At 36.8% G+C, this 26,884-nt stretch overlaps 1 protein-coding gene across 1 annotated transcript; it reads right to left on the bottom strand.

Annotated features, from left to right (window-relative positions):
* On the bottom strand, positions 1 to 26,446 carry MTPAP (mitochondrial poly(A) polymerase). The gene is made up of 10 exons (XM_024573734.4): positions 26,173 to 26,446; positions 25,263 to 25,601; positions 21,926 to 22,098; positions 21,205 to 21,438; positions 19,723 to 19,947; positions 12,060 to 12,271; positions 9,400 to 9,626; positions 3,057 to 3,149; positions 2,902 to 2,975; positions 1 to 731 (listed from the first exon to the last, which is right to left on the bottom strand). Exons 2-10 carry the CDS (start codon positions 25,414 to 25,416, stop codon positions 369 to 371), a joined length of 1,755 nt encoding a protein of 584 aa, XP_024429502.2. The 5' UTR covers positions 25,417 to 25,601; positions 26,173 to 26,446; the 3' UTR covers positions 1 to 368.
* Positions 26,447 to 26,884: the final 438 nt, after the last annotated feature.

The following is a 26,884-nucleotide window of genomic DNA, read 5'->3' as shown; positions in this document are numbered from 1 at the left end:
TATTACCAAAATGTGAAGCTTTATTATATTCATCGACTGTACATGTACATACCCAGGGACTGACAAGGGTATCAACAATGATTCTAAAACTGATTCTTACCATTCGCTTTGTACACTGTATCTATTAGAGTACATTTCAATCTTCATGCACCCGTCCCTTGCAGCTGATGTTTTAATAAAGTGCCTGCATCAGCCTAAAAACGTCCCAGAACTTGAGACCAGATAAGGACCCAGAGAGAACATCGAAGATCACGAAAAGAGGAGCCATCAGGCCATCAGGTGAAAGTTGAGCTTTGTGAAAACTCCACCAGGCAGTCCAAAGATCATTTGATAGGATAAAACCAGTTCTTAAAGCCAAGCAGTAGCCATTATGCCTGAGTACTAACTGTTCTTTTCCCATTGGTGTTTGTGGAATTTTCTGTACTGCTACTTTTTATGGATTCCAACAAGTTTTTAACCCTTTCACTTGCAGGCTTCTTCCTTTTCTTCTTGGCATGAGACATACTGTTTGCTACAGAAGGCAGCAGCAGGGCTGCCAGCCCCCATGGCTGATTACTTGATGGGGAAGGGTGATCTTGACCTTCCTGATGTAAAATCCAGGCGCTTTCTCTGGCCAGATCTACAAATTTTTGCAGCTGGCTTTGGCTTACATTTTTGCTGATGTTGAGAGAAGTTTCAAAAGGATTCTGAATGTGCAGTGGAGAAGATTCTGGTTTGTTCTGTTCCCTTCCCTATAGGTTATTACAAAGAAGAAAAAATATATACATACATGACGGGCTCAGAATGAAGAACAGTTTGGCTTAATGAAGTGTCAAGAACATGTAAAATACCAGCACTAACTTTACAGAGTAAAGACTTTCCTTTCTAAGAGGACTAGGTATGTACGCACGTTATGCACTTGTGTGGATGTGTGTACTTCTGACTTTCTCCTGTCAGTTTCATGAGCATTCTTTAGAGAAAAATTAATTTGGTTTATAAGCTATGGATGATTATGTTCAGTTGAGATTATCTGGACTAAGTCAACCAATAAAAGTATTTTTTAAATAACACCTAACAGGATAGCTGGGAAGGAAAAAAAATGAAAAAGAAAAATGGCAGAATACAAAGTAAAGATACATTTATTTTTCAGATTTGTTAAAGATATATCTACTACAGGTGGGAATAGAAGCACACAAAATTAGAATCCTTAAATTAAATATAATAATGTTTGCTGTGTATAAAATCAGAAAAGAAACAAAGGATTACTCGTTATTCATTTTACAACATTGAAAGTTTCCTATTTTATCATTCTTAAAGATCCAACTTAAGTAAGGCTCTGCCAGGTGACAGCTCATAGGGAAAAAAGGAAAAAAACCTGAAGCCATGACTCCATTAGCACCTTTTCCTTTCAAAATGATACCATTTCTTACTTAAAATTATGAAACAAATGCTCAGGATTCTCCAGTGTGAGCGAGTACGTGTTTATTCCCTGACTTCCCTCATCCTACTGCTCAGCAGAGCTCCTGCCTGTCCATCACCTCTGAGCCTCAGGGGTAAGAATACAAAAAGGATAAAGAATTTCATGTGTTCAGAGACCTTTTTCTAAACTGGAATCTAATTACTAATCAGATTGTGTTCCACAGCTCTGTCTCAGCCCCTCCTTTCCCCACACTTTTTTAAAGCAAAATCTCCATCAGTAGGATAAAAGTTAGGAAAGAATGAAAAAAGGAGAGTTGAAGAAAAAACAAAAAGAAATCTGAGTATGTGTTATAAAGCCAACCTTATAAGAGTTGTAACTGAATGTCCAAAATGACAAACAGGATAAACCAAATCCGAGAACTATCTTGAGTACCCCCACTTACAAACAAATGTAGCCTAGGGGTCTGTGGTTTCTTCTTCAGAAAAATGTCTATTATTCCAACTATTCAGATGAACCAAAATCAGAAATTCAATTGCTTAAATAAATTAAAACCTAAGGGCTTGAATTGAAGAACTCACTAAAATCTAGCTTTGAGACCAGATACCAAATTTGTTACCTAGAACACAAATCCCGTTTAAAAAGAACTCTATGTAAAATTATGCTTTCCAGAAAACTTTTCAAAATATATTTCACATTTTAAAAGCTACAGTATTAAATGTTGAAAGTGCTGGCTTTTGCTCTTCCAAAAAAAACTAGGTGACTGATCTTGGTTAACTTATAGCTCCTCTAGGCACTATTTTTCTTATTAGTATCTATTACTGTAATGTTGAAATGGAGTAACATTTTTTAGAGTGCTTTGAAAACTGGATGGAGATACTTGAAATTTGGCTGTTAGGGGCTGTTAAACCCTCACCACCACTTAAGGGTTTCTCTGTGCCCTGTCCGCCCTTTGGGAGGGGGTGGATGCTGGCCAGTTAACAGGAAAAAGCACACACACGAGGTAGCAGCAGTCACAGGAGCCCCCTCCTGGCTTGGGTGTGAAGACACACGTATACGCAGGGGTTTGGAAACAGGAGCTGGCTAGTACGGAGCATGTGTGTTCCTGACAGGGGTGTTGGGTTCTTTCCTAGGGGACAGGATGTCACTAAAGCAGGCCTTTTGACATATTAAAAACTTTTTTAATGCAAAATAAGTTTAGATTTTAATCATATTTGTAGGGATTTGAAGACTTTGTTTTACAGAATTGCTTGTTTGCTTCTACTATCTCCTTTCCATCTGTTTTTAGAGGAGAGGAGGGCAGGGCTGGGGTCAAACACTTGTAATTTTGTATCCTGGTGTCTGTTCTGAGTGAAATATTCCTTCCTTAAGATTCCAAAGAGTTCTTTTTTCTTTTATAATAAAAAATAAACCCCACCCTCATTTCTTAAAAAGAAAAAACTAATTAAATATTATTACATTAGGAGATCAGAAACCTAATCACCAAATATTAAAATATTATTTACCTGTTGAATATTTATAGAATTTTTATTGAAAGCGAAATTTCCAAAATATTCAAAAAATTCCTTCAGTAATAATTCTGGAAAAAAAAGGAACACAAATAGTAAGGGAAAAGTCTGTTTCAATCCAAAAAGGAAAAAGAAAAAAGAAAAACACCTACCTAGTGTTTCTGTGTTTTCTGAAGGTTTAATTCTATTCAAGTCACAAGTAAATGTACAGTTGTGGCCTTCTATTATACATTTATCTTCTGCATCTTACATAAACAGAAATAAAAATATTTCACATTATATTTCAAAGATATTCCCTATTCAGAAAAGAAAACTGTAATTAAATAAATCAGTTATAGATTAACATTTCCCACTATTACTCAGTGTCATATATATTTACAGTTAATAGGACTTAAAACTCCATTTAAAAGATTTAGACTAATTATACCAGTGAAATGAACATTACATTTACTTCAGCCTATCAACATCCAACGATTCTTAATTTATCTTTTGAGGTGATCAGTTTTCTAGTTATAAATGAAAATGCAGACAGTTCCCATCTTTCAGCAATATTTCTTTGATCAATATTTCATTTTGATCTCCATTTCTACTCCTATCACCTTTCTATGCATTATTTTCAACAATTCACCCATGACACAAACTGAATGCTCTAAGTTTTATAAAAACCAAGTAATTTCTAAAATGCAGTACTGTAACAGAGACTGGAATTCAGTACAATAAACTTAACACTACACTGGATGTAAACATTCCCCTTTCCTAATAGTAGTGGGTTGGCCAAAAAGTCCGTTTAGTTTTTTCCATAATATAAAAGACACATTTTTCATTTTCACCAACAACTTTATTACTTTGGTATTTTGACTATGTCAGCTATCTCCCATGTGGTATAACATTGATTGTCTTGAATTAAAGTCTCAATTTGATCGCAATCAACCTCAACTGGTCTCCCCAACCACAGAGCATGGTCCAGAAAGAAATCTCCAGCATGAAACTTCACAAACCACTTTTGACAGGTTCAATCAGTCGCAGCACCTTCTCCATACACTGCATGAATCCTTTTTTTTTGCATTTCAGGTGTGTTTTTACCTTTCTTGAAATAATAAAGCATGATGTGCTGAAAATATTGATTTTCTTCCAACTTCAGTATTAAAATGGCTACATAAGTATTCACTAATTTTGATAAGTTTTTTTAATGCACACTGACATAACGGCTGTCACAATACGGCTGTCAAATGAAGTTAAAGACAACTAAGCGCTACTAGAGCCATCGTACAGAAAAAAAACAACCTTTTTGACCAACCCAATATTTATGTCTATAGAGATAATCATTTCCCTAATTATCAATAAATGTACAACCACCATAAAATTGCTCAGCATTCTAATCTCCCTTCCACTGTACAAATATGCAGACAAACTCCCAACCTCCAAAAATTGAGTCAAAGGCCACCTCACCTGAAAGCATTTCCTAACTTCAAAGTTGGTGACCTCCCCTTTTGTTCCTTCGGAGCTTATCTGACTGCATGCTGGTTGTGTGGATGCAGTCTTCTCCCCTACACCCGCCTGGGACTACACGACCACTGTCCTATCCATTACTGCCTCTCCATCCAGTCTAATCCAGAACAAGTGCCTAACATACGGCAGGCACAAAGCCAATAATTTGAATGATCCCTGCTGTTTGATTCTGAATGCTTATCTACAATTGTTAGAGAGAAATTAGAAAGGGACAAGGTAAATCAACAGACAAAGTCAAGTCCTACCTGCTCTTCTCACCATGGCACATGCTCCAATAACACTCAGCCTCTCGGAGAGGCAGCCTCTATATATCCTGGTTAAGAGCACAGGCTAAAGATGGTGAAAGAAACACAAGCATCTATATTCACCCCCTCCTAAAACACCACTAAAATAACAGTAAAATGATATGAAATTTAAAAGATCAAGAACAGAAGAGATAAGAGCAATACAAAATTTTAAACTTAAGGACAGATGGCCAAGTAGCAATGATTTAGGAGCTATGAAAACACTAAACCCTAACCAGCACCAGAGGTGGCCAAGAAGAAGCCAGCTACACAAGGCAGGGTCTCTGCCAGCCCAGGGACTGCAGTGCCACGTCTGCCTGGAAGACTGGAAGCTAGACAGTTAAATAAGTACTTAGACTCCACCCTCCCCCACCCCCATCTCTTCTTCCCTAACAGAAAACTTCAGTATGCTAGTAGCCTGGTCTGATCTTCCAGGAAAAAAAAAAGATTAAGACTCATTTCTGGGGACTATGAATAGCCCAAAAGGAATGACCCAGAGATTGTGACATCTAAAGTTCCTCCCAATAAATCAGTGCAGCCCTATTATCCAACAAGGAACATTCATCAGACAACAAACCCCACCTATGCTCAGAGATTCAAATTAACTTTCTGGTTTCCAACTCAAACAGGAGCAGAAATTTGAAGATTACCAGGCATCTGAGGAAGGTCTCTAACGTAAGACTAAACAAAACAAAATAAAAAGCTGTTTAGAAAAAACAGAGGCTAGGCAAGGAGGAATTAATAAACAGAATATTTCCTGCTTCTAATTCTTTCAAGAAAAGATATAGACAACTGGTAGCAAGTTTGAGATTTAATTAATGTTAAGTTCATAAAACCTAAGCAAACAGTAACAAACAAAAAAGAAAATAAGTAGTACTAAAAACTGTATCATTAACCCCCAAAAGATAAAAAAGTTAGGTAGGAAAGGAAATCAGTCTCAGTGTCCATGGATCAGACATGAAAAATGCTTACAAGGTCATAATTGTGTAAAGAGCGCACACCACAATCCTCCTATAGCTACTTTCAAAATATGACGGGTGTGTGGTGGGCGTACAGGCGAAAGAGCGTTAATTCCTCCTCTTCCGTAAAGGGAAGTCATAGATGGTGCCTAAACCTACAAGTCAAGAAACCGCAATTCAAGCATTTTATTTTAGAAATCCATATGATTTAAAATATCAAACAGATCAGCTATTTGAGTTAAAGTGGTTGCTTGCCTAGAAGGAACAGGCTCAGAGGTCGAATTATTGTTACAAAGTTTGTAGAACATTTTTACTCGTTATCTACGTACATGTGTAACTTTGGTAGAACTGAACTTTAAAAACCAGTTTTTTTCATCAGACAACATTAGGAGAGTGAAAAGGAAAAGCAGTGTACATATATCTGAGATATACAGATATACATATTCATACAAAGTATATCACAAAGGACTCATATGCAAAATATACAAAAATTCCTACAAATAAGAAAATAACAGATAATCCAATAAAAAAGGCAATGACTTAAGAGAAACCTCACAAAAGACACTCAAACAGCTAATAAATATATAAAAAGATGCTCAATTTCATTAGTTATTGGGGGGGAAAAAACTCAAACCACACCATAAAGCCACCACATAGGCATTAAGAAGAGCGACACGAGAAAAAGGCCACACCAGGTACTGCAAAGACACGCAGCAGTACAACTTGTCTATGATACCTGTGGAAGCTCGCACTTCAGAAAACTGGCAACGTCTCTAAGGCTGAATATACCCAAATTCTCAGACTCAGAAATTCCACTCCTGTATTGGGCAGAACACTCTGCAAAGTATATGATCACCTAACCACTATGCTGTACACCTGAAACTAGTACAAAATAAAACTGAATGTAAACTGTAATTGAAAAATAAAATAAATTAAAAGTTCTGATTTAAAATGAAAAAAAAGAAAAAAGAAATTCCACTGCATGTATGTACTTGACAGAAATGAGCACCTGCGCTCACCAAGGGCAAGGTGCCAGAGCTGTCACACTAGTAGTACCTGTGTGGTTCCAAACTTCAAATTACTCAAATGCACATCAAAAACAGAATTTAATTTTTTGGGGTATGTTCACATAACAGAATACTACATAGCAATGGAAACAAATGGTCCACAAATACACTAACAACATGAATGACTCCTGAAAATAATGTTGACAGGGAAAACAGCAAACACAAAATAACGACTCTGTGATGCCTTTTACACGAGCTGTAACGGGTAAAATTAATCCATGCTGTGAAAAGAGCTGGGGTGGGGAACGGGTACAGTGACCAGAAGGGAGCCCGGCTGCTGTTTCTGGGGTGCTTCACTCAATTTGGTAGTGGTTATGTGGACGTGTTTGGTTTATGAATGCTGATCCACATACATGTATTTCTATGTGTATTCTATTTAAGCTCTGAAAAGTGCTTGGGTTTGAATTCTGGCTCTAGCATACTCTAACTATGTGACCTTAGGAAACTTAGATACTCTCTCTCTAAGCCTTCATTTCCTCACCTGCAAAATGAAAATAGTAATTCTGCCCCATAAGGTTTGCCATGCCAAGAATGAAAATACTGAAGGAGTCAAAGACAGCCTGCCCTAGAAAAGCTTGGCAAAGGCCTGCAGATAAAAGAACTACAACAATCTAAAAGTTGTTACAATACAGGTGTGCCCAGGGTGCTTGGATGCCAACAGAGCACTACCTCCTGGCAAGAAGGCAAGGAAGACCTAACAAAATGATACCTTCGACTGGGTTTCTCTCTCTCTTCCCTGGCTGAATCTTGAAGAGGTTCTCCATGCAAAAAGAGGTAGGGACAGAGAGGTGAAAATGGAAGAACTTCTGAGGATCAACAAAGGAGTTTAAAGGGCTGAAGCTCCTGATTGCAAACAGGAATGAATGCAGAAGAGCATAAAAAGGAAGCTCACAAAGGGCCCTAAATACAACACTATAAAGTCTGAACTTTTACTTTAGGTTCCAAACAGTGGTTAACAAAGTTCTAGAAAGGTATTTCAGAAATTCATGCTGTTTTCCAGTAAAAAAAACAAGAAGCTAGCAAGCAAAATACATGTTTTCTTTTATAAAAATATACAAATTGATAGCTTTTATCTGAATATCATGTGAAAAATTCCTTTATAGCAAACTCAAGATATTGCTAGAACTTCAAAGACCAAAGCAATAATTATATCAAATTATCTTTGCATTTATTGGCAATTCACACCTAAAATGTCTGCAGAAAACAGCCTAAAATCTCTCTTATCATGTTAAAAAGGTGAAAACCTTTAAACAACCATTTGGTATTCTGAAATAGAAAACTGAAGAATCCCAAAGCTAGTTTCACTTGTTTTGATGCTATAGATGTGAATAAATTTCAATTTATTTTAAAGCAAGTCCCTTTAAATTTGTCCACAAATAATATTCTTTTTCCAAAATAACTAGCAGAATTTTAAACCTCTGTACTAGACTGAGTTCCTGAGAATATTGTCCATATCCCCACTGCCCCCAAAATAACACCAACCACATAGTAAGTAACCAATACTTGGTGCATGAATAACACGGAACAATGAGGTGAGGACGAGCATGGGTGCTGCCCTCTATTTCAGTCTCGAAAGCGAGAAACATGACCACCACTCTACCTGAAACTCCCTACTTTCCATTAACCTGTCACACTGAGCTGTTTTAGAGCTCAATTTCAACCTGTACTTAAAGTGTTCACAGGAAAGAAAAGATTATTTATAATTTGAATAAGGGAAAGTGGCATTGAAGAGAGAATGCACAGAACCAGGTAGAAAAACAAACAGTGTGAACAAGAGCTAAGACAAAACCTCATGAGTGTACTCACAGTACTGGCAGGAATATGGAATGCACGAAGAGGAATGGTGGGGAAAAGGCTGGAAAACTGAGTTGGGGCTAGACAGACCAAAGTCTTAAACAACAAGCTAAGGAAACTGTTTGAGGTTTATTCTGTAGGGAATAAAAAGCCTTCTAAAGTCACTTTAAACAGGGAAGTTTTAGACAGGCTCTTTAAAAGAATTATCTGGCAGCAATATACAGGATGGGCAGACTACAGAGTGTAATACATTTTAAGTGTGTCCCTAAATTATCTTCCTTTTAGAATTTAGGATTTAATACTTTGATATCTCCTCAAGCTTCAAGTGTTATCAAAATTGCAATTTTTTAATAATATAAGTTAAGTAGCACACTGATTTTAAATTTTATCTAAGATTGCTTATAATTTTTAAAAAAACTTAGGATCTTAAAACATCATGAAACAATTTTTAGCAACTGACAGGAATCTGGAAATAGGTTCAAATTTACATAGCCATCTATGAATGTGACCCACCCAAAAGCCGTATGTGGGATCTGTTGTTGTGCCCCCCCCCCCCCCCCCCCCGGGGCTTGGTCAAACGGAGGGAGAGGCTCCAACTGTCTCATGGTAGCTGTAAACAACCTTGTCCACTGATGCAAAAAAAGTAAACAAAACAGATTTCTAAAAAAATTCTACAGGCCTCAGCTTCGCAAGTCCTCTGCTCTTATGACCCCTAGTGGGCATTAAAAAATAAAAAGCACTTAAATTTAAGTTCACAAGGTTTTAAAAATACAGATGACAAATTGTAGGACTAACAAACAAACACACACAGCTTTGATAACACATGGTAACTATATTTATTCAAAATGTCAGAAAGAAAATAGATACTGCTTCTGGTCTTACCTGCTAAGGTTTTTAAGTAGTCTAGTGTTGGAAGAACAGGAGGTGATCTCCTTTGGAGAAAGAAGATGACCATCATTGTAAGGGAGAAATTTGTAATCCAAGCACCAGGAATACTACTCGTTAATGAATGTGCTCGAGCCCAACACCGGATACTGAACACCAAGGCTCTCACTCGTGAGTCCAGGGCACTGTATATATAAAGGAGTTCAGAACTTTTCAAGGCAATCCTTCCAAAGAGAAAAATAAAAAGAATTTTCAAACCATTAAATTATGATTCCAAAGTAGAATAAAACACACAACTGGAAACACCTAAATATTTTCCGATATCTGAATGTCTTCAGAACACCATGACCAGGAAACCAAAAGTATAATGTATTTGCAATATAAAAAAATTTTTTAAAGGTTTTATTTATTTATTTATAGAGAGAGAGTAAGGGAGGGAGAAAGAGAGGGAGAGCAACATCAATGTGTGGTTGCCACTCACACTAGCTGGGGACCTGGCCCACAACCCAGGCAAGTGCGCCCTGAATGGGAATCGAACTGGCAACTGGTTTGCAGACTGGCGCTCAATTCACTGAGCCACACCACCCAGGGCTGCAACATAAAATCTAATGTGAATGGTTGAATATCAAATACATTCATTACCACTAAAACTTTCTTCTAAATGTTGACAATTACGATGTATTTCTAAAACTTAGAATTCTTAAAGTTCCTAAACATGACTTACATAAATAAAACACACTATATAAGTGCTATTTAATAACTACCAATAAAGGCAAGTGAGGGCTTTGCACTTGAGTTTTACACCATGCTTATCTAGTCCTTTGGTAGACAAGCAAGCCTAAAAACAGAAGCAAATATTCTACTTATTTCACCAAGAAAGTATAAGTGTCTTAAAATTCAGCCAAAATTACTTAAGTCTACTACTTATAAAACCAAAACCAACAAAGATAAAGTATCTATTAAGAAATCAAACTTCAGAGTTTAGTTTCCATGTTTCCAAGTCATAATGTTACAATGCAAAGAATTATTAATCAGAAATATTTTAAAATATTTAAGTACCTACTGATCCAAACATATTTATAATTTCTCAAAGAACAGACATAAGGCACAAAATCATTTAACAGTATCAACCTTGAACTGTCTATAAAAGCACCACAATGGCACTTACTTACAGTGTGTAAAGAGAACAGAGGAAGTGGCAAATCAGAAATTCACGGTGATTAAATGTTTTACAATATAGCGTGCAGTTCCTACAAATATCACATGGAATCAAATATTTTTCTATCAAAAATCATTTTTGTAAAAGCTGTCTGTTTTATGCAACTTGTGACGTTATCTTTGTTTTAGAATAAAAAATATTTTATCTATATAAATGAAGCTAACTTAAGCTGAAACATAAATATCAAATAGTGTGAAGTATCTGATATAAAGAAATGATGCAAGAATTAAAAACCTGAAGTCTATTAAAACAAATGTTTAAAAACCTGTCCCAACAAGACAATGATAATTACAGGCAAATATAAATATCATTTCGTTCTAATTTACATACTAGAAATAAAATAATGTTAGAAAGTACAGTGTATATTTTTACTTATTTTTGCTCCATCGGCCACTTAAGAGAAATTCAGAAGTAATCAGCACTGTCTTGTTAGTGAACCCTTGAGTTTAATTAAAACTACTCTAGATAGAATTTTCTGAATATTTTTAGTTATGATGACTTATCAGATAATATAGTGAAATGAAATGCATGCAATGAGAATACCAGAATTAAAAAATAAACTTCTCCCCCTGGCCAGCATGGCACAGTTGGTCGAGTGTTGGCCCATGAACCAAAAGGTCGCAGGTTCAATTCCCAGTCAGGGCACATGCCTGAGCTGCAGGTTCAGTCCCCTACTGGGTCACGTGCAAGAGGCAACCAATCGATGTTTCTCTCTCACATCAATATTTCCCACCCCTCCTCTTTCTCCCTCTCTTACCCTCTCTGTAAAAAGGAAATAAATATTACTTTTTAAAAATGAGTAAAAAATAAACTGAATGTTTTCCATATTGAGAACAAAAAAAAAAGAGAGAGAAAGTAATTAGAGTATAAAGGAACTTGTTATTCTCATCCTATTTTTTTTTTAAGCAAACAGGTTGCTAGGATAATAAAATGAAAATATGCTAAAGAAAAACCTATACATTCTAAAGCCACTTAGACTACATTCTGACTTAAGCAAGTACCGTATTTATTTAGGACACAAAGTTGACTATATCTGGAGGTAATTCAGAAGTCAAACTCAAGTTGCTACTTCATTTTCTAAGTGTATTTAGAAACCTATATAGATAAGACTATACACTACTACATACTATAGGTACTTCATGTTGTCATCAGGCTGCATAAGTAATAACAATGAAATACAATTCTTCCAGAAAATGATGTTAGTTAGGTACGGTAACATTTTAACACAATATCCTAACATTTTAGTTATGAATACCAAAAAACTAATACATCTAACAGAAAGCAGTTCCTACTTTTTGAACCCCACATTCAAATCTTTAAAAGATTATTATTAAAGCATGTCTATTTCTCAAAAGCCACTAGACTGTTCATTACAAGAAAAACTATGCTAACACCTTATAATATTCACATTTAAGATGATAAACTTAAGCGACCATACCTATTGTTAGTAGTCAAATCACACTGAAATCCAGAGGCCTGGTGTGAGAACCTCACTAGCGGACACCGAGCATTGAGTATTTTTTGTACGCCCACACAACCAGGGCCAAAGTGGTCAAGGCATTCTCCTATCACAGACAGGATCTTCTGAGTTGCAATTCTTTCTGAAGCAACGTTTTTGACTTGAAATTCCATCAGAAAGTTTCCTGAGGTCTGAATAATAAAAACATTTGTAAATAGAGGCTTTTTATAAAAAGGAATCTCTTCCATAATCTTTCTAAAAGGATGCTCTAAATCACTTCTAGCAAAAATAAATCAAAACAAAAACAAAAAACAAAACACAGGCAAAAGCAGAGGACAGTACTCGCACAGATCAGAAGATCGACAGAAGACAGCACTGACAGACGTAACTGTATGTAGAGCAATTTAACATTTAGCAAAATAAGCTCTGCAAATTGCTGGGGGGAAATTACTATTCGACAAATGAGCCACGGGACCACAAAAAAAACTAACCACCAAACAAAAAAACTCACCACCTAAATCCCTACTTTGGTCCAAAAACCAAAGTAAATTCAACATAAATCAAATGCACTGTAACACGTTTTATCAGTAAAGAACTAGAAGACAATGGCTGAATAGTTTTACAATCTCACAGTAGTGAGGGGTTCACTAAGTATTACACAAAATTCTAGAACACACACAAGAAGAAATACGATTATATAAAAATTAAAACCATCTTAGGGCAAAGCATATGTTCAGCCTAGATAAAACACAAAGTAAGACAAATGTCACCTAAGGACTACTTTCCCTAATTTATGAAGGGTTTGTACACATGAAGGGAGGAAAACCCACCCAATTCTAAAACAGGCAAAAAAGACTTCAATAAGAAATTAACAGAATAAAAATGGCTAAGAAACATAGTAAAACATGTTCTTGTTTTCTAGAAACTAAAGAAATTAGAACCAAGTAAGACTCTGCATAGCCTCTTCTTGAGAAATAAGGGCAAATAGGAGGGATCACAATACCTAACATCAAACTATACTACAAGGACACTGTAATCAAACAGTCTAGCACCAGCATAAGAACAGACACATAGATCAATGGAACAGAACAGAGAGCCCAGAAATAAACCCATGTCTCTATGGTCAATTAGTACTTGACAAAGGGGGCAGGAGCATACAATGGAGTAAAAATAGCTTCTTCAATAAATGGTATTGGGAAAACTGCAGTGGTACATGCGAAAAACTCAAACTAGACTAGCAACTGACACTATACACCAAAATAAACTCAAAATGGATAAAAGACTTAATTATAAGTCAAGAAACCATAAAAGTCCTAGAGGAAAACATAGGCAATAAAATTTCAGATATCCCATGCAGCAATATTTTTAACAATGGATCTCTATTTAACAAAGGAAATAAAGGAAAAAATAAACAAACTACATCAAATTAAAAAGCTTCTGCATGGCTAACTTAAAAATACATCATCAAAACAAAAAGGGAACCACCCTTTATGGGAGAACATATTTGCCAATGATACCTTGGACAAGGGTTTGATCTCCAAAATATATAAAGAACTTATACGACTCAACACCAGGAAGACAAAAAACACAATTAAAAAATGGGCAAAGGACTTGGACAGACACTTCTCCAAAGAGGACATACAGAGGGCCCAGAGACATATGAAAAGTTGCTCGACATCGCTAGCCATCAGAGAGATGCAAATTAAAACCACAATGAGATATTATCCACACTGGTCAGAATGGCCATCATTAACAAATCAACAAACAACAAGTGCTGGCAAGGATGCAGAGAAAAGGGAACCCCAGTGCACTGTTGATGGGAATGCAGACTGGTGCAGACACTGTGGAAAACAGTACAGAAATTTCCTCAAAAAACTAAAAATGTAACTGCCTTTTGACCCAGCAATTCCACTACTAGGATTATACCTTAAGATTTCTGATACCACTGGGAATATATGCTAAGAATCCCAAGTCACCAAATTCACCAAATCAAAAGAACTTATGCACCCCTATGTTCACAGCAGTGTTATTTATAATAGCCAAGTGCTGGAAACAGCCTAAGTGCCCATCAGTAAATGAGTGGATCAAAAAACTGTGGCATATTTACACAAGGGAATATACTATGCAGCAGAAAGAAAGTACTACCTTTCACAACAGCATGGATAGAACTGAAGAATATTATGCTAAGTGAAGTAAGCCAGGTGGTGAAAGACAGATACCATATGATCTCACCTGTTAGAGGATGCTAATGAACAAAATAAGCAAACGAGCAAAACAGAACCAGAGGTATGGAAACGAGAACAGACTGAGAGTGACCAGAAGAGAAGGGGGAGAGGGATAATGGCGGAAAGAAGGGGAAGGGACTAGTCAAGGAACATGTATGAATGACCCACGGACATGGACAACAGGGTAGGGAATGACTGTGGGGGTGGGAAGGGTGGGCTGGACAGAGAAGAGCAAAGGGGGAAAAATTGGGACAACTGTAATAGAATAAAATATTTAATAAAAAGAAAAGAAAACAGCCTTGGCTGGTGTAGCTCACTGGACTGAGCACAGGCCTGCGAACCAAAAGGTCACAGGTTCCATTCCCAGTCAGGGCACATGCCTGGGTGGCAGGCCCAGCCCCCAATAGGGGACACTCAAGAGGCAACCACACATTGATGTTTCTCTCCCTATCTTTCTTCCTCCCTTCCCCTCTAAAAAATAAATAAATAAAATCTTAAGAAAAAAACCCCCAGAAAACAAATAAATCTAAGTATATCTTAAATTAATACCATAATTAAACTAAAGGAGAATATAAAATAAGTACCCTAACGATTCTTTAACCCAGAATTTTATCTACATACTCTCACAATTTAAAAAATACTGGAAACAAATAAAAGAAATTAAAAGAGCAATGAGACTTTATCAGTCTGGCAAAGGCAAAAACGCTGACAGAACCAGCACTAATGGGGGGGGGGCAGGGAAACATGTATATACAATCAGGGGAAATGTAAACTAGGATGTAATTTTTGGACGACTTCAGTATCTACTGAAATTTTAGATGTATACTCTGACCGGCTATTACAATACTAGGACATTACCCCAAAGGGATACGTGCATAAATGAGTCAATTTACCAAGCTGTTCACTACTGCAGCATTATCTGTGAGGCTCCCTACTCTCAACCACTCTCCCTTTTAGAAACTCCCACTAAAAGGACTCAGGCCCCAACAATGTTTACAGTGGAAATCTACCCACCCACTCACGCCTACTCTCAGAGGAGCTGCCCCGCCTGGGCAACTGATCTAAGCGCTGTAGGAGTGCATGGTTCACACAGAGATCTCCACTGGGAATTGGAACTGAGTGAGGTTCAGAGGCAACCACATGGCTGAAATATGTAACTCAGAAGTTCTGGGGCAGGTGCATTGTATACCATAAAGAAGAAAATGTAAAGAAAATCAATGGTGGTAGAGGGGAGTAAAGGGGAGAAAAAAAGAACACTTCATGGATTCTTGATAGTTTACACTTCCTAGTTCAAGTGCTTTCCTCAGACTCATCCACGTTCCTGACCATGGGTTCTATGATACCTCTTCTATTACTTTTTTCCTTTGCGTAAGCTAGTTTGGATTGGGTTCTATTATGTACAACAAAGAATATTACCTAATGTAGTAGGTAATAAAGGTGGGAAAAAAGATACCACCCTAGTTGTCTACAAAACAAAGGCTTGGTTAAATAAACAATGGTACATAAATTCCAGGGAATATTCTGCCACCATTGAAAAGGATGAATAGACTGAATTGCCAAAACACTATTAACTAGGGGAAAAAACTAAGTTATAATCTACGTAGATTAAGTTATAATCTATAAAAATTAACTGTGGTTAAAAAAAAAAAGCATTTCTAAATGAAAAGTATCCAGGACAAAATAAACTATTCAGAATAGTTATTTCTGGAAGTGGTAGGACCATAAGAGATTAATAACATTACACATTTTTGTAATTATTACTTTATAGTCATAAAAAAAAGATTTAAAAATATACAAATGTGATGTGTAAGCAAACAATCTTCACAAATCAACATGATATATTTTCTCTATTTACTAGATTTCTACTTACTGGCAAACTTTTATATTACATTAAAAAATGGATTTCCTATAAAAAACAATAAAATTTCAAAAACCTAGTTCAGTCCCTTTGCTATAACATCTTTATAACTTGTTTCCCTAGTCCATTCTATTTTAAAATACAAACACACAAATTTATATGGCAGGAAAAACTCAAACAAGAGAAACCAATAAAGTATGGATCTCCTTAATGAAAAAGCAAAGAAGGTAAAACATCGTCTATCAAGATTAAGAACGTCTTCTATCCAGAAGACATCCATGCCCTGGCTGGAATGGCTCAGTTGGTTGGAGCACTGTCCCATAACCGAAAGGTTGTAGGTTTGATTCCTGGTCAGGGCACATACCTAGGTTGTGTGTTTGATTCCCAGGCAGGTGCATATGGGAGGCAATCAATCGATGTTTCTCTCTCTCCCCTTCTCCCTATCTCCCTTCCTCTCTAAAGGATTAAAAAAAACCCTACAATGAAATACCACTTCACACCTGTTAGAATGACTGTCATCAATAAGAAAGGAATAACAACTTGGAGAGGCTGTGGAGAAAAAGGAACCCTCAGTCACTGCTGGTGGGAATGTAACTGGTGCAGTCGCTATGGACAACAGTGTGAAGGTTTCTCAAAAAATTAAGAACAGAGTTACCATATGACCCTGCAACCCCTCACCTGGGTATCTAGCAGAAAACATTTATTCGCAAAGATATATGTACCCCTATGTTCACTGCAGCATTATCACAGTGCCCAGCACGTGGGAACAACCAAAGTGTCCTCCAACAGAGGACTGGATAAAGAAGATGTGGTCCATACATACAATGGAATGCTACTCAGCTGTAAGAAAACATGAAATACTGTCATTTGCAACAATATGCATGGATCTTAAGATCACACTGAGCAAAATAAGTCAGATGGAAAAAGTCAAGAACCACATGATCTCACTCACATGTGGGATATAAAACTGAAAGCAACAAATGAACAAACAAGACAAACAACAAAAACACAGACACAGAAAACAGCATGGTGGTTACCAGAAGGAAAGGGGGTGCAGGGGAGGTGGTAAAGGGGGTCAAATACATGGTGATGGAAGCTTTGATTTGGGTGGTGAACACACAATGCAATACACGGATGATGTGTTGTAGAACTGTATACTTGAAACACATAATTTTATTAACCAATGTCACCCCAATAAATTTAATTTTAAAAAGATTAAGTAGGTAAAGAAGAAAAAGACATCTGGGGTCAAATCATCTCAGGATGGCAAATGAAAAATAGGGAGAGTAGTATCAGGTTAGTTGATAGAGGAGTATCATTGGACTCAGATACAAAGGAAGAGTTAGAAGCAAAAGAGATAATGTACGTTTTTAAAAATTAAATAATATAAGTGAGAGAAGAATAAAATCACTGAGGTAAGAGAAGTGAAAAATAACACCATAAAATAGGCCTAAGTAATGGAATTAGAGCCAGGAAACTGGAGAAACTGTGAACTATGGGCAGGTATGTGAGTGTTACTAAAGCTACTCACCAAAATTTCTGCATCCCCTTTCTAACACGATACCCCATTCCTGCCTCTCTGATGTTAAGTACAGTCACATGACCTGATTGCCAATGAAATGTGAGCAGAGGCTTCATGCATCATTCCCAGGCAAAAGCTTCAGGAGCCAGAGCTCAGTCCTCCACTTAGCCTTCCCACTGCGCCGGTGATGGCGGAAGCACAGGAGATGAAAGCGTGGTCACCCTGGGTGCTGCAGAGACACCTGTCTAGAGTGCCCGCTGACCTGCTTTGGCCACACAGCCTCAGCAACAGATAGCCAGTGATGTGGGAGCCACTGAAATTTGGGAGCTGTTTGTCATGAAAGCATAACCGAGTCTAATCTGGCTGACATAAGAGGAGATGGAGAATCACATGAGGTAATCAGATTTCTGCACAGAAATCAAACTCTGCAATTATGGAAGGTACAGATGATAAAAACACATCATTAAGAGCAAAAGTTAAGATCCTCTCAAAAATTACTCTCCTCCGTCAGATAAATAAAAATTAGAAAAATTCTTCATATACAGCTAAATCAATACTTCTTTTTTTTTATATTTTTTTTAGGATTTATAAGATTTTTCTTTTTTTAAATTTTAATTTTGTATTGTTATTCAATTACAGTTGTGTGCCTTTTCTCCCTATCCCTCCTCCCCACCCCAGCTGAAAATCAATATTTCTTGTGTTATTCCTTATAACACTACTTAATTTCAGATAAATTATAAAAGTATTATTGTATGTTCTTCCTAATCTCACTAGTATTATACTACTATCTAACAAAGATAAAACAGAAGTTAAGCACCTTGACCACGGCAATAATTTAGATAACAGAAAATAGAACTTAGCCACTGATTTTCACCTGTTACTTAAATTCACTAGGATATAGAAACCGTTAAGAGAAAGAAAAATTGAAGAGCAAAGGTAGATTTTAACTTAGAGCTTTGCGCTAAAATAATCCATTGTCATAAGTTAGATGGCACATTTCACACGTATACATCTTTCACACATTAAAAAATTTATGAAAATTTACAATTTTAGTTAGGAAATAACTTTTATTTACTCTTTAGCAAATCATCTATTAATGCCTGAGCCACACAGGACGATCTACATAATGCTGTAAGACACACAAGAGTCTAACACACTCTTCCTAACTGTCCTCGACTCAGGCTGAAGAATAAAACAAACACACAGAGAATTACAAATTGGTTAACTTTAATTCTAAACTTTAAGAGGAAAGGGAGGGCCGGAATAAAGGAAGCATTAATCCAATACCAGGAGGAAAGAGAATGAAAAGCAACAAAAAAAACTTAGAAAATAAAAATTAGACCTAATTAGACTAAAAATTAGACCTAATTAGACTAAAAATTAGAAATGAACCCAAAAATTATCAGTAATAGATGCATTGAACTCAAAAACTCACAGTAGAAGCACAAAATTTAGTGATCTGCTATTTCTAAGACATATACCCAAAATGTAAGAACATACATAAAAGCTGAAAAGAAAGATAAAAGACATGTGAGAAAAATAACAAGTGATCACCTGAACAAACAAAAAGGATTTAAGAAGAAAGCATTTAGAGATAAACAATATAATTTAATGATAAACGAATCCAATAAGAAAATATAATAATCACATACTTATATATACCTAACACAGCCATTGAACAAAACAGAAATCAAAAGAATTCCAAGATAAAGCCAAAGATCATGAGATTTAAAAATATTTCAATAACTAGATAACACAGATAAGCAATTAGTTAAGATACAGATATTTTGAATAACACAGTAAGTAATGTTGGCCTAATCTAAAAACTTCTGAACTCTTGAAAAGAACCATTTTATTATGTATAAATAGAATATTACTAAAAAATGGTCACATATTAGACAAATAAAAACTTTACAATATCAAATACACCATATTCTTTAACCACAATGTTTACTAAGTTTAGAAATCAACAGTTACAATTTCATTGATTTTTTTACTTTTCTACTATCTTAATTTTAGTGATCTAAAGAAAAATACCTTGTGAGCACTGGATTTTCTGATTTCATCTAGATCCAAAAGCATGTCCAAATCACATCCTAATTTCCCAAAACCATTCACGGAAGAGCCAAAGGGTCTGATCTCACAGTATGGAAAATACGCAGCTGCTATGTCTTCAATAAGAGAACAGGTGAGATAGCGCAGCTTTGTGTTCTCCTCTGTGAGCTGGAACTCCTTCAACAGAATGTTCAGCTGATCATCGACCTAGCTGGCCAAAACAAAACCAACAAAGTACAAAAATGTACAAGTCATATAAAATCATTGTCATTTCACTTCTAGAGACTTAATGACTTTGGAGACCTACTTTAAAATATGCAATCTTTTTTTCTTCAGCCTTAGAAGTAGATTTATTAAAAAGCTCTTTAAAAAGCACTGAGAAATAATGACAATAGCAAAATAAAAGTGACCAGAATTAAAACTACTACTTTTCTTAGGCAATCAGAACAAAGTACTGTAAAAGGAAGATGAAAACAGTAAAATGCTCCACAAGAGGTCAAAAACAACCACAAAACTAGACATTTTAAAAGAAGATAGGGAGACAAAAGAACTAATGTTAAAGGCAAGAAACACCAGAAATAATAAATGCTTCAAGTAATGAAGCCCAAGATCTATGCTCCTTAAAATAATAATCCTATATTTTGTGTGTATGTGACTGGTGTTGAAATGATTACATTTTCAAGGTATAAATTGGAAATATTTAAAATACAAATCACAGCCTAAATGTCCACAGTTGAAAATAACATTAACAACAAATCATACAAGAAAAATAAGTAAAAGTAAAAAAAATATAAAAGAAGTAAAATTTTAAAAATCAGAAAATTGCCCTGGCTGTTGTGACTCAGTGGATTGAGCACCAGCCTGCAAACAGAAGGGTCGCCGGTTCGATTCCCAGACTGGGCACATGACTGGGTGGCAGGCCAGATCCACAGTGGGGGGATGTGTGAGAGGCAGCCATACGGCGTTTCTCTCCCTCTCTTTCTGTCGTCCTTCCCCTCTCTCTAAAAATAAAATCTTTTTTTAAAGAAATTAGAAAATCAAACCAAAAAATAACATTTTGATAAATAAAACCATGGACTGATTGTTTGAAAGAACTACTAAACTAGCTAAACCTTTGAAAAATTGAAGTATGAAAAACCAAAACTAATATAAACATTATTAGAGCAGAAACAAAATAAAGCCAGAAATAAGGTATTTTAAACTTTGGAGAACAACGTCATGTACAAATTATATCACTATAATGACAAGAGAAAGAAAGCCTCAGTAGTCTAAAAGCCCAAAACTTGGGAAGAATGTGGTCACTTCTGAGGAGTACAAATGGGGTGTGGGGGCAGGAAGTGGGGACGGATTACATTCACTTCTCACTGGACATATTCTGTAGTTTAAATATTGAATAATCAGAACTTACACAAAATAACGCAAACACACACTTTTAAAGTTAAGGAAGTATTCCTATAAACTTACACTCTCGGCATCACAAAGTAATTCAAAAAGCTTCTTGCTGGAAGGAGGCAGCTGGTTACTGCGTGGTAGACATGACTGCTCGGAAGTCTGGCTCAATGGATTCTTTAACTTTAAGTTGAAGAAACGTGACCTGAACGGAATCGCGGCCTCTGCGCCCATGCTCAGAGTATGTGTCACACTCTGCAGAGAAGCTACACTTTCCTTTTGACAAAATTCTACAACAGCATAGAGACCCTAGAACAGAAACATAAAAACAGAACATATTTCAAAATGATATAGTTACCACGGTAATATTTAGTTCACATCTCAAAGCAATTATCATGAGCAGATATTAAAGTTCAAAATTTACAAATGATATGCTTCTAACAAAAACATTGGTTTTAATAGTTACAAACAGATTAAGAAAAGGAACACTATAAAGTGAGACTAGTCAAGAGAAGCTGAAAAAGAAATTTAATGGCAAAACAAAGATCCCTCCCAATGGCCTTTATCCCTAAGATAATGGAACTACTTAAAGCATTCAAGTAATAAAATCCTTCAGTTATAAATTGCTTATAAATCTGCAATCCTCCTGTATTTCTATTTTCATATTAAAAAAACCCTCATTACAGAAATTTAGATAAGGAAAAATGTAGGATAACAAAAGAGAATCTAACTTTACCATATTGCAAAGAGGCAAGAAATTTAAAAAAATAAGTTATATTGTTTTTCAAATACTTACAAAACTTTCAAAGAAGAAATGATTATTAATAGGTCCATGTTGGGATAAATATTTGAGAAACTTTTTTTCACTGATTTTATTTGGGCAAAGTATTAGAACAGTCCGCTGTGCCTGTTCTCGTCTTTCTTTTTGCACCTCAGAGAATCTCTTCTTGGGAGTCCTGTCTTCAGAACCTATAAATGAGACAAAAATCATTTCCAACACACATACATGTGTAAAATTTAAAGCATATTTCATAAGCAAAATGCTTTATAAAGCATATTTTGTATAAAAATTTTACGTCTAACTAAAACCAACTTTATCCAAATCTCATCTTCTTCTCTTCTAAGGGAGAAGCTACTGTATTACTTCAATTTTCATTTTATCATTCTCTTGTGACTGCCATTAAAACTGCCCACTTTTCTGTTTTGATTTACTATATTCAATGCACAGTGGTAGAGAGAGTTCCACAAAATTTTAAAAGCAAAACCAGTAAACTAAAATCACTTATTTCACATTTCCACAAATACACACATATAAAATCTGTGTGACTGCAACATTCCATAGCCTGAAATTATTACAAGCTTGAGTGTAATGAAACAATGAAGATAGAAGTTTAATGTAGTGAAGTTATTACAGTTTTTCGTTGTCAGGGATCTTGATTGGGTTCAAGGCATCGACTACCAACATGCTCAGGGAATCAAAGAATTCAAAACCTAGTTGCTTCTCAAAAAGAGCACATGATAATTTTACTAAAGAAATACAGGATAATTTTTTTTTTTCACTGAAAACCACTCCAGGGGTTAGGGATTTTACAATCACAGGAAATGAAGACAACAAGCACTGTGATAGTCGAGAATTAAATACTACTAACCCACTGACCACAAAGGAATGATCAACAAGTGAACCAAATATGAGGAGAAAGAAAAATCATTCAAGTTAAAGCCAAATACGGAACCATAGGAACTCATTTTTTTATCCAACATTTTTGACTTATAGTTGGGCGGCTTAACAGTGCTTCTTCTAAAACTCCGGAATGGCATATTCTAGGGATTATAAACCACCATGTCTAGTACCAATACCCTCAACAAAATTCCAAAGAGATTAAACAGAAAATGTAACTGATACATGCAAGTCAATGGAAGCTTTTAGCTTCATTTTCTTTCAAAAAGTTGTTATAAAACTGGTAAATAAAGGAAATACTGCAAACACACTGTACCTTGATTTCAGCAAACTCCAAATATCCTCATAAAGCTCTTTCATAGAATTTTTCAAATTCAGGTAAAAGAGTATTTTGATTTTTCCGTTTGAAGAAAGCTATGAGCACATGAACATGGAGTTTCTGGTGGCCATGCTCCCCACCATCAACATCTCCAAACAGAAGAATCGGAGATAATGAAGCCACCAAACAACAGCTGAGGAAAACAGGAATACCTCCCACTGACCACATCCATTCAGCCAATCCTAAAACAGCTATGTGTCTTTCTGGAGTTTGGTCTCCTGGGTTGGTGTTCCTCCTTTTCTACTGAAGCTAATTTGAGTTGGTTTCTGTCACCTGCACCCAAGAGTCCTGAATAATACACTACATAATTCTTATTCTTAAATCAGGGCTCTTCCACTACTCATGTGAAAGCTATGTCAAAATGTCAAAACTAAGATTAACATGGAAATGGGAAATTAGGAGATTTTAGCTCATTGTAAACAACTTTCAACCATTAATGCTTACCAAAGATGAAACTGCCTGGTTTATGAAATGGTATCCTCCTTGTTACTAGGGATATTTTGGCAATGAGTTCTCACAGAGTGAAAAACTGAGTTGGATATTTCCCAAGTTCCTTTCCATCATAAAATTACATGTTTCTAAGTGAGTATAAAGTGCAGTTACCTTTCCTTTTTAAAACTGAAGAAACGCAAATGAGGATTTTGTTACTTGTTATCCCCCACAAGAGTCCCTGCATAGTCAGTTATGTTATCCCAATGATACAAAATGAGACACATTTCCTAAGAAAAACAACAAAGCTGTAATAACTGAGTACAGACTTGGAATCAGGTTTTATCCTTATCTTGGCTACTGAACAGCTGGATAAGTCTGATTTAGCCACATAGTCTAGCCTTTTCCTCATCTATCAAAAGGAGCAATAATAATTCTCTCCATACCTACTTTACAGAGTTCTATTCTTAAAAAAAGCATATGAAAATACTCTGAAATATAAACCACCATACAGGTGCTAAATTATAATACCTTCCTTGTTAAAAGCTAATTGCTTAAACAAAACGAAACAAACAAAAAAATAGTTTCTTTGGCAGAATCCTTAGTCGAATTGTCGAAGTTTCGTAAAAATTTTTAACAGAAGCAGCTTCTAACTAAATACAACCCAATCAGTATTCCACTGAAATGTCGTATTACTAACTTTCTGACTGTCAATGAGTCTTTCCTGCAGTCTGGTGACAAGAGCAAGCCTACCATTTATTTCATCGCAAAATGTTTTGCTTGTTTAGCCTACTTTAGAACTGTTCCCAGATATAATTTCATATCTAAAACCTACAGCTCCGAGCAATAGTAGACATTAACACACATTTTGTTTAACAGCTCCACTTGAGGTCTAAATTAACTCAGCTACGTGACCTCCGCGAACAAGTCACTCAGCTCTTGGAGCCTCTTTCTACACCTGTAAAATGGAGACACTGACACATTTCTTGCTAGATTGTTTTAAGGGCTGTAAATAACGTACACAGCTCTTGGATCACAAGAGGTGTTCGATAACAGAGGGCTGCTCAATACAAGCACACAAATTGAGAACATCTGCGGGGCAATAGCCTGTTCCAGCGAACGCGTATCTGTTACCAGGTTTATTTTGCTCAAAAACGATAAAAGAATAAACTCAACAGCAGCAAATTTCATAGGCAGAGACCTACATTTGGGAGCCAGGAATCCCGGTTATTCGTCAAGATTTCACTATACTTGGCCTCCATTAGCAACTTGTATCAAAATCAGGTACACTTATGAATGATGAAGTAACTGAGTGGGTATGTGGCGTCCATGTTATTATGGGGAACATCATTTCGCCAGAGTGTAAAACGCTAGCAAATTGTATTCTTGACCTGAACGTCAGAGATTTAAACAATTTCATTACGGAGCACAGGAGTCCGCAAAAAGTAACGTCACATGCCACCACCAGGACCATCAGGGGCGGCCCTCGGTTCCCGGAGTGACATTAGAGGAGCGCGAGACACAGCCTCACCCTATTGCCAAAGGTTCCACGGGCCACGCGTTCGCCCGCGATCCCAGTCTCCTCCCCCTTCCCTCGCCCGCGGTCGGCCCCGGCTTTAGAGCAAACCTAGGACATGACGCCATCACCTGTCTCGGCGCTCCCTAACGACTGCTCTTCTCTCCTGACGTCTGCGGCCGCAGTTCCTGCGCTACTGAGAAGCCTGTGGATTGGACGCAGGACTTGGCTTCTCTGAGCACAGATGGGTAAACGGGTCAACAGGCTCACACCGCGAGCCGCCATTGTCAAAGCAGCAGAAGCGCTAAGACGAAAGGGCACGCGACTGCTGCGCACGCGCGCTGAGGAGAAAAGAATGGGAAGCCCGGAGGGTCAAACTAGTAGAAAGACGTTCGCTTAAAGAAGACAGTAAGTCTGGAATGAAGATACTTGAGCTTTCGGACTTGTTCTGTTTCCACTTTCCCGCTGTCCTGTAAAAAAAAAAAAAAAAGAAGAAGAACCCAATAATATTGACCGTACCACCTTCTCTTTCAAATAAAGTCGTGAAAAGAAACAGAGCAAGGTCATGAGGAAAAACTACAGACTTTGGAATTTACACTTTAAGTGACAGCAGTTTTTCTTTACCAGACACTGTTCTAAGTCCTTTCATTCTTAATCCTTACAACAACCCTAGGAGAGAGGAACTATTATTATCTCTTTATTTATGCAGACTTTAAGGCATGTACTAACTAGTTAAGCAATATTTCTAAACTCAGCCATTCCGGGGCAGAGATGGGAGTTAAATCTAGGTTGTCTGGTACAGGGTTTATTTTTCTTTCTTCTTGTAAGCAAATTTGTTAAGATTTAACAAATATACTAAACAATTCACCCCTTTAGGTATGCCATGCAATGGTTTTTGTTTGTAGTATAAGTCACAAAGTTGTGCTAAATTCACCACAATCATTCTCAGAACATTTAATCGCCTCCCAAAGAAACCTTGCGCTCACTAGCTATCGCCCCACCCCATCACCACAGTCCCCCAAGCTCTTGATAACCACTTGCCTCCTTTCTGTCTCTATGGAATTGCCTGTTCTAGACATTTTATATAAATATAATCATTCAATATGATGTTTTTTTGTGACTGGCTTCTTTCAAGGTTCATCCATGTTGTAGCAGCTTCCAGTACTTCATTCCTTTCTATGGTCAAATAATACTCCATTGTATCATATCAAAAGATAAACTGGAGCATATTAAAACTGTTGCGTTTGTCCTAGCAAAAATTAATTCGAGTCGGGAAGCATCCGGTCCAGCAGATAGCAAGGCGCTCGCAGGGGCGGCACAGGACCGCAGACGCACGGGCGGAGGGAGGGAGAACGCGGAAGTCGCGCGGGCACGGCGGCCCGGCGGTCCGGCCGGTTCCTTCCGGGAACGGCAGCGTCTGTTGGGCGGGTCACCCGAGTAGGGCCGACCCGGGGTGACTGACTGCGTTTCCAAAAGAGACGAAACTGTAATTGCGCTAAATTGGTTTGGTGACGTGCGGCTTAGCAAAAGCAAGTCCCCTTTGGGCCTGTTGCTTGTTTTTAACAATGGATAACGCCACGTGTGGTTATCTATTCATTAGTTAACGGACATTTGAGTCATTTACATCGTTTTGCTGTTATAACTAATGCTACTATGAACATTCATGGATAAGTTTTCGTGTGAGCATATGTTTTTACTTCTCCTGGGTAGAAGTGCTGAGTCATGTAATTATTCTTTATTTAATCTTGTGAGG

Source organism: Desmodus rotundus, chromosome 4, assembly GCF_022682495.2.
Source record: "Desmodus rotundus isolate HL8 chromosome 4, HLdesRot8A.1, whole genome shotgun sequence".
Taxonomy (NCBI): domain Eukaryota; kingdom Metazoa; phylum Chordata; class Mammalia; order Chiroptera; family Phyllostomidae; genus Desmodus; species Desmodus rotundus.
Note: the sequence above shows the minus strand (reverse complement) of the source record. Positions and strands in the feature narration are given on the sequence as shown.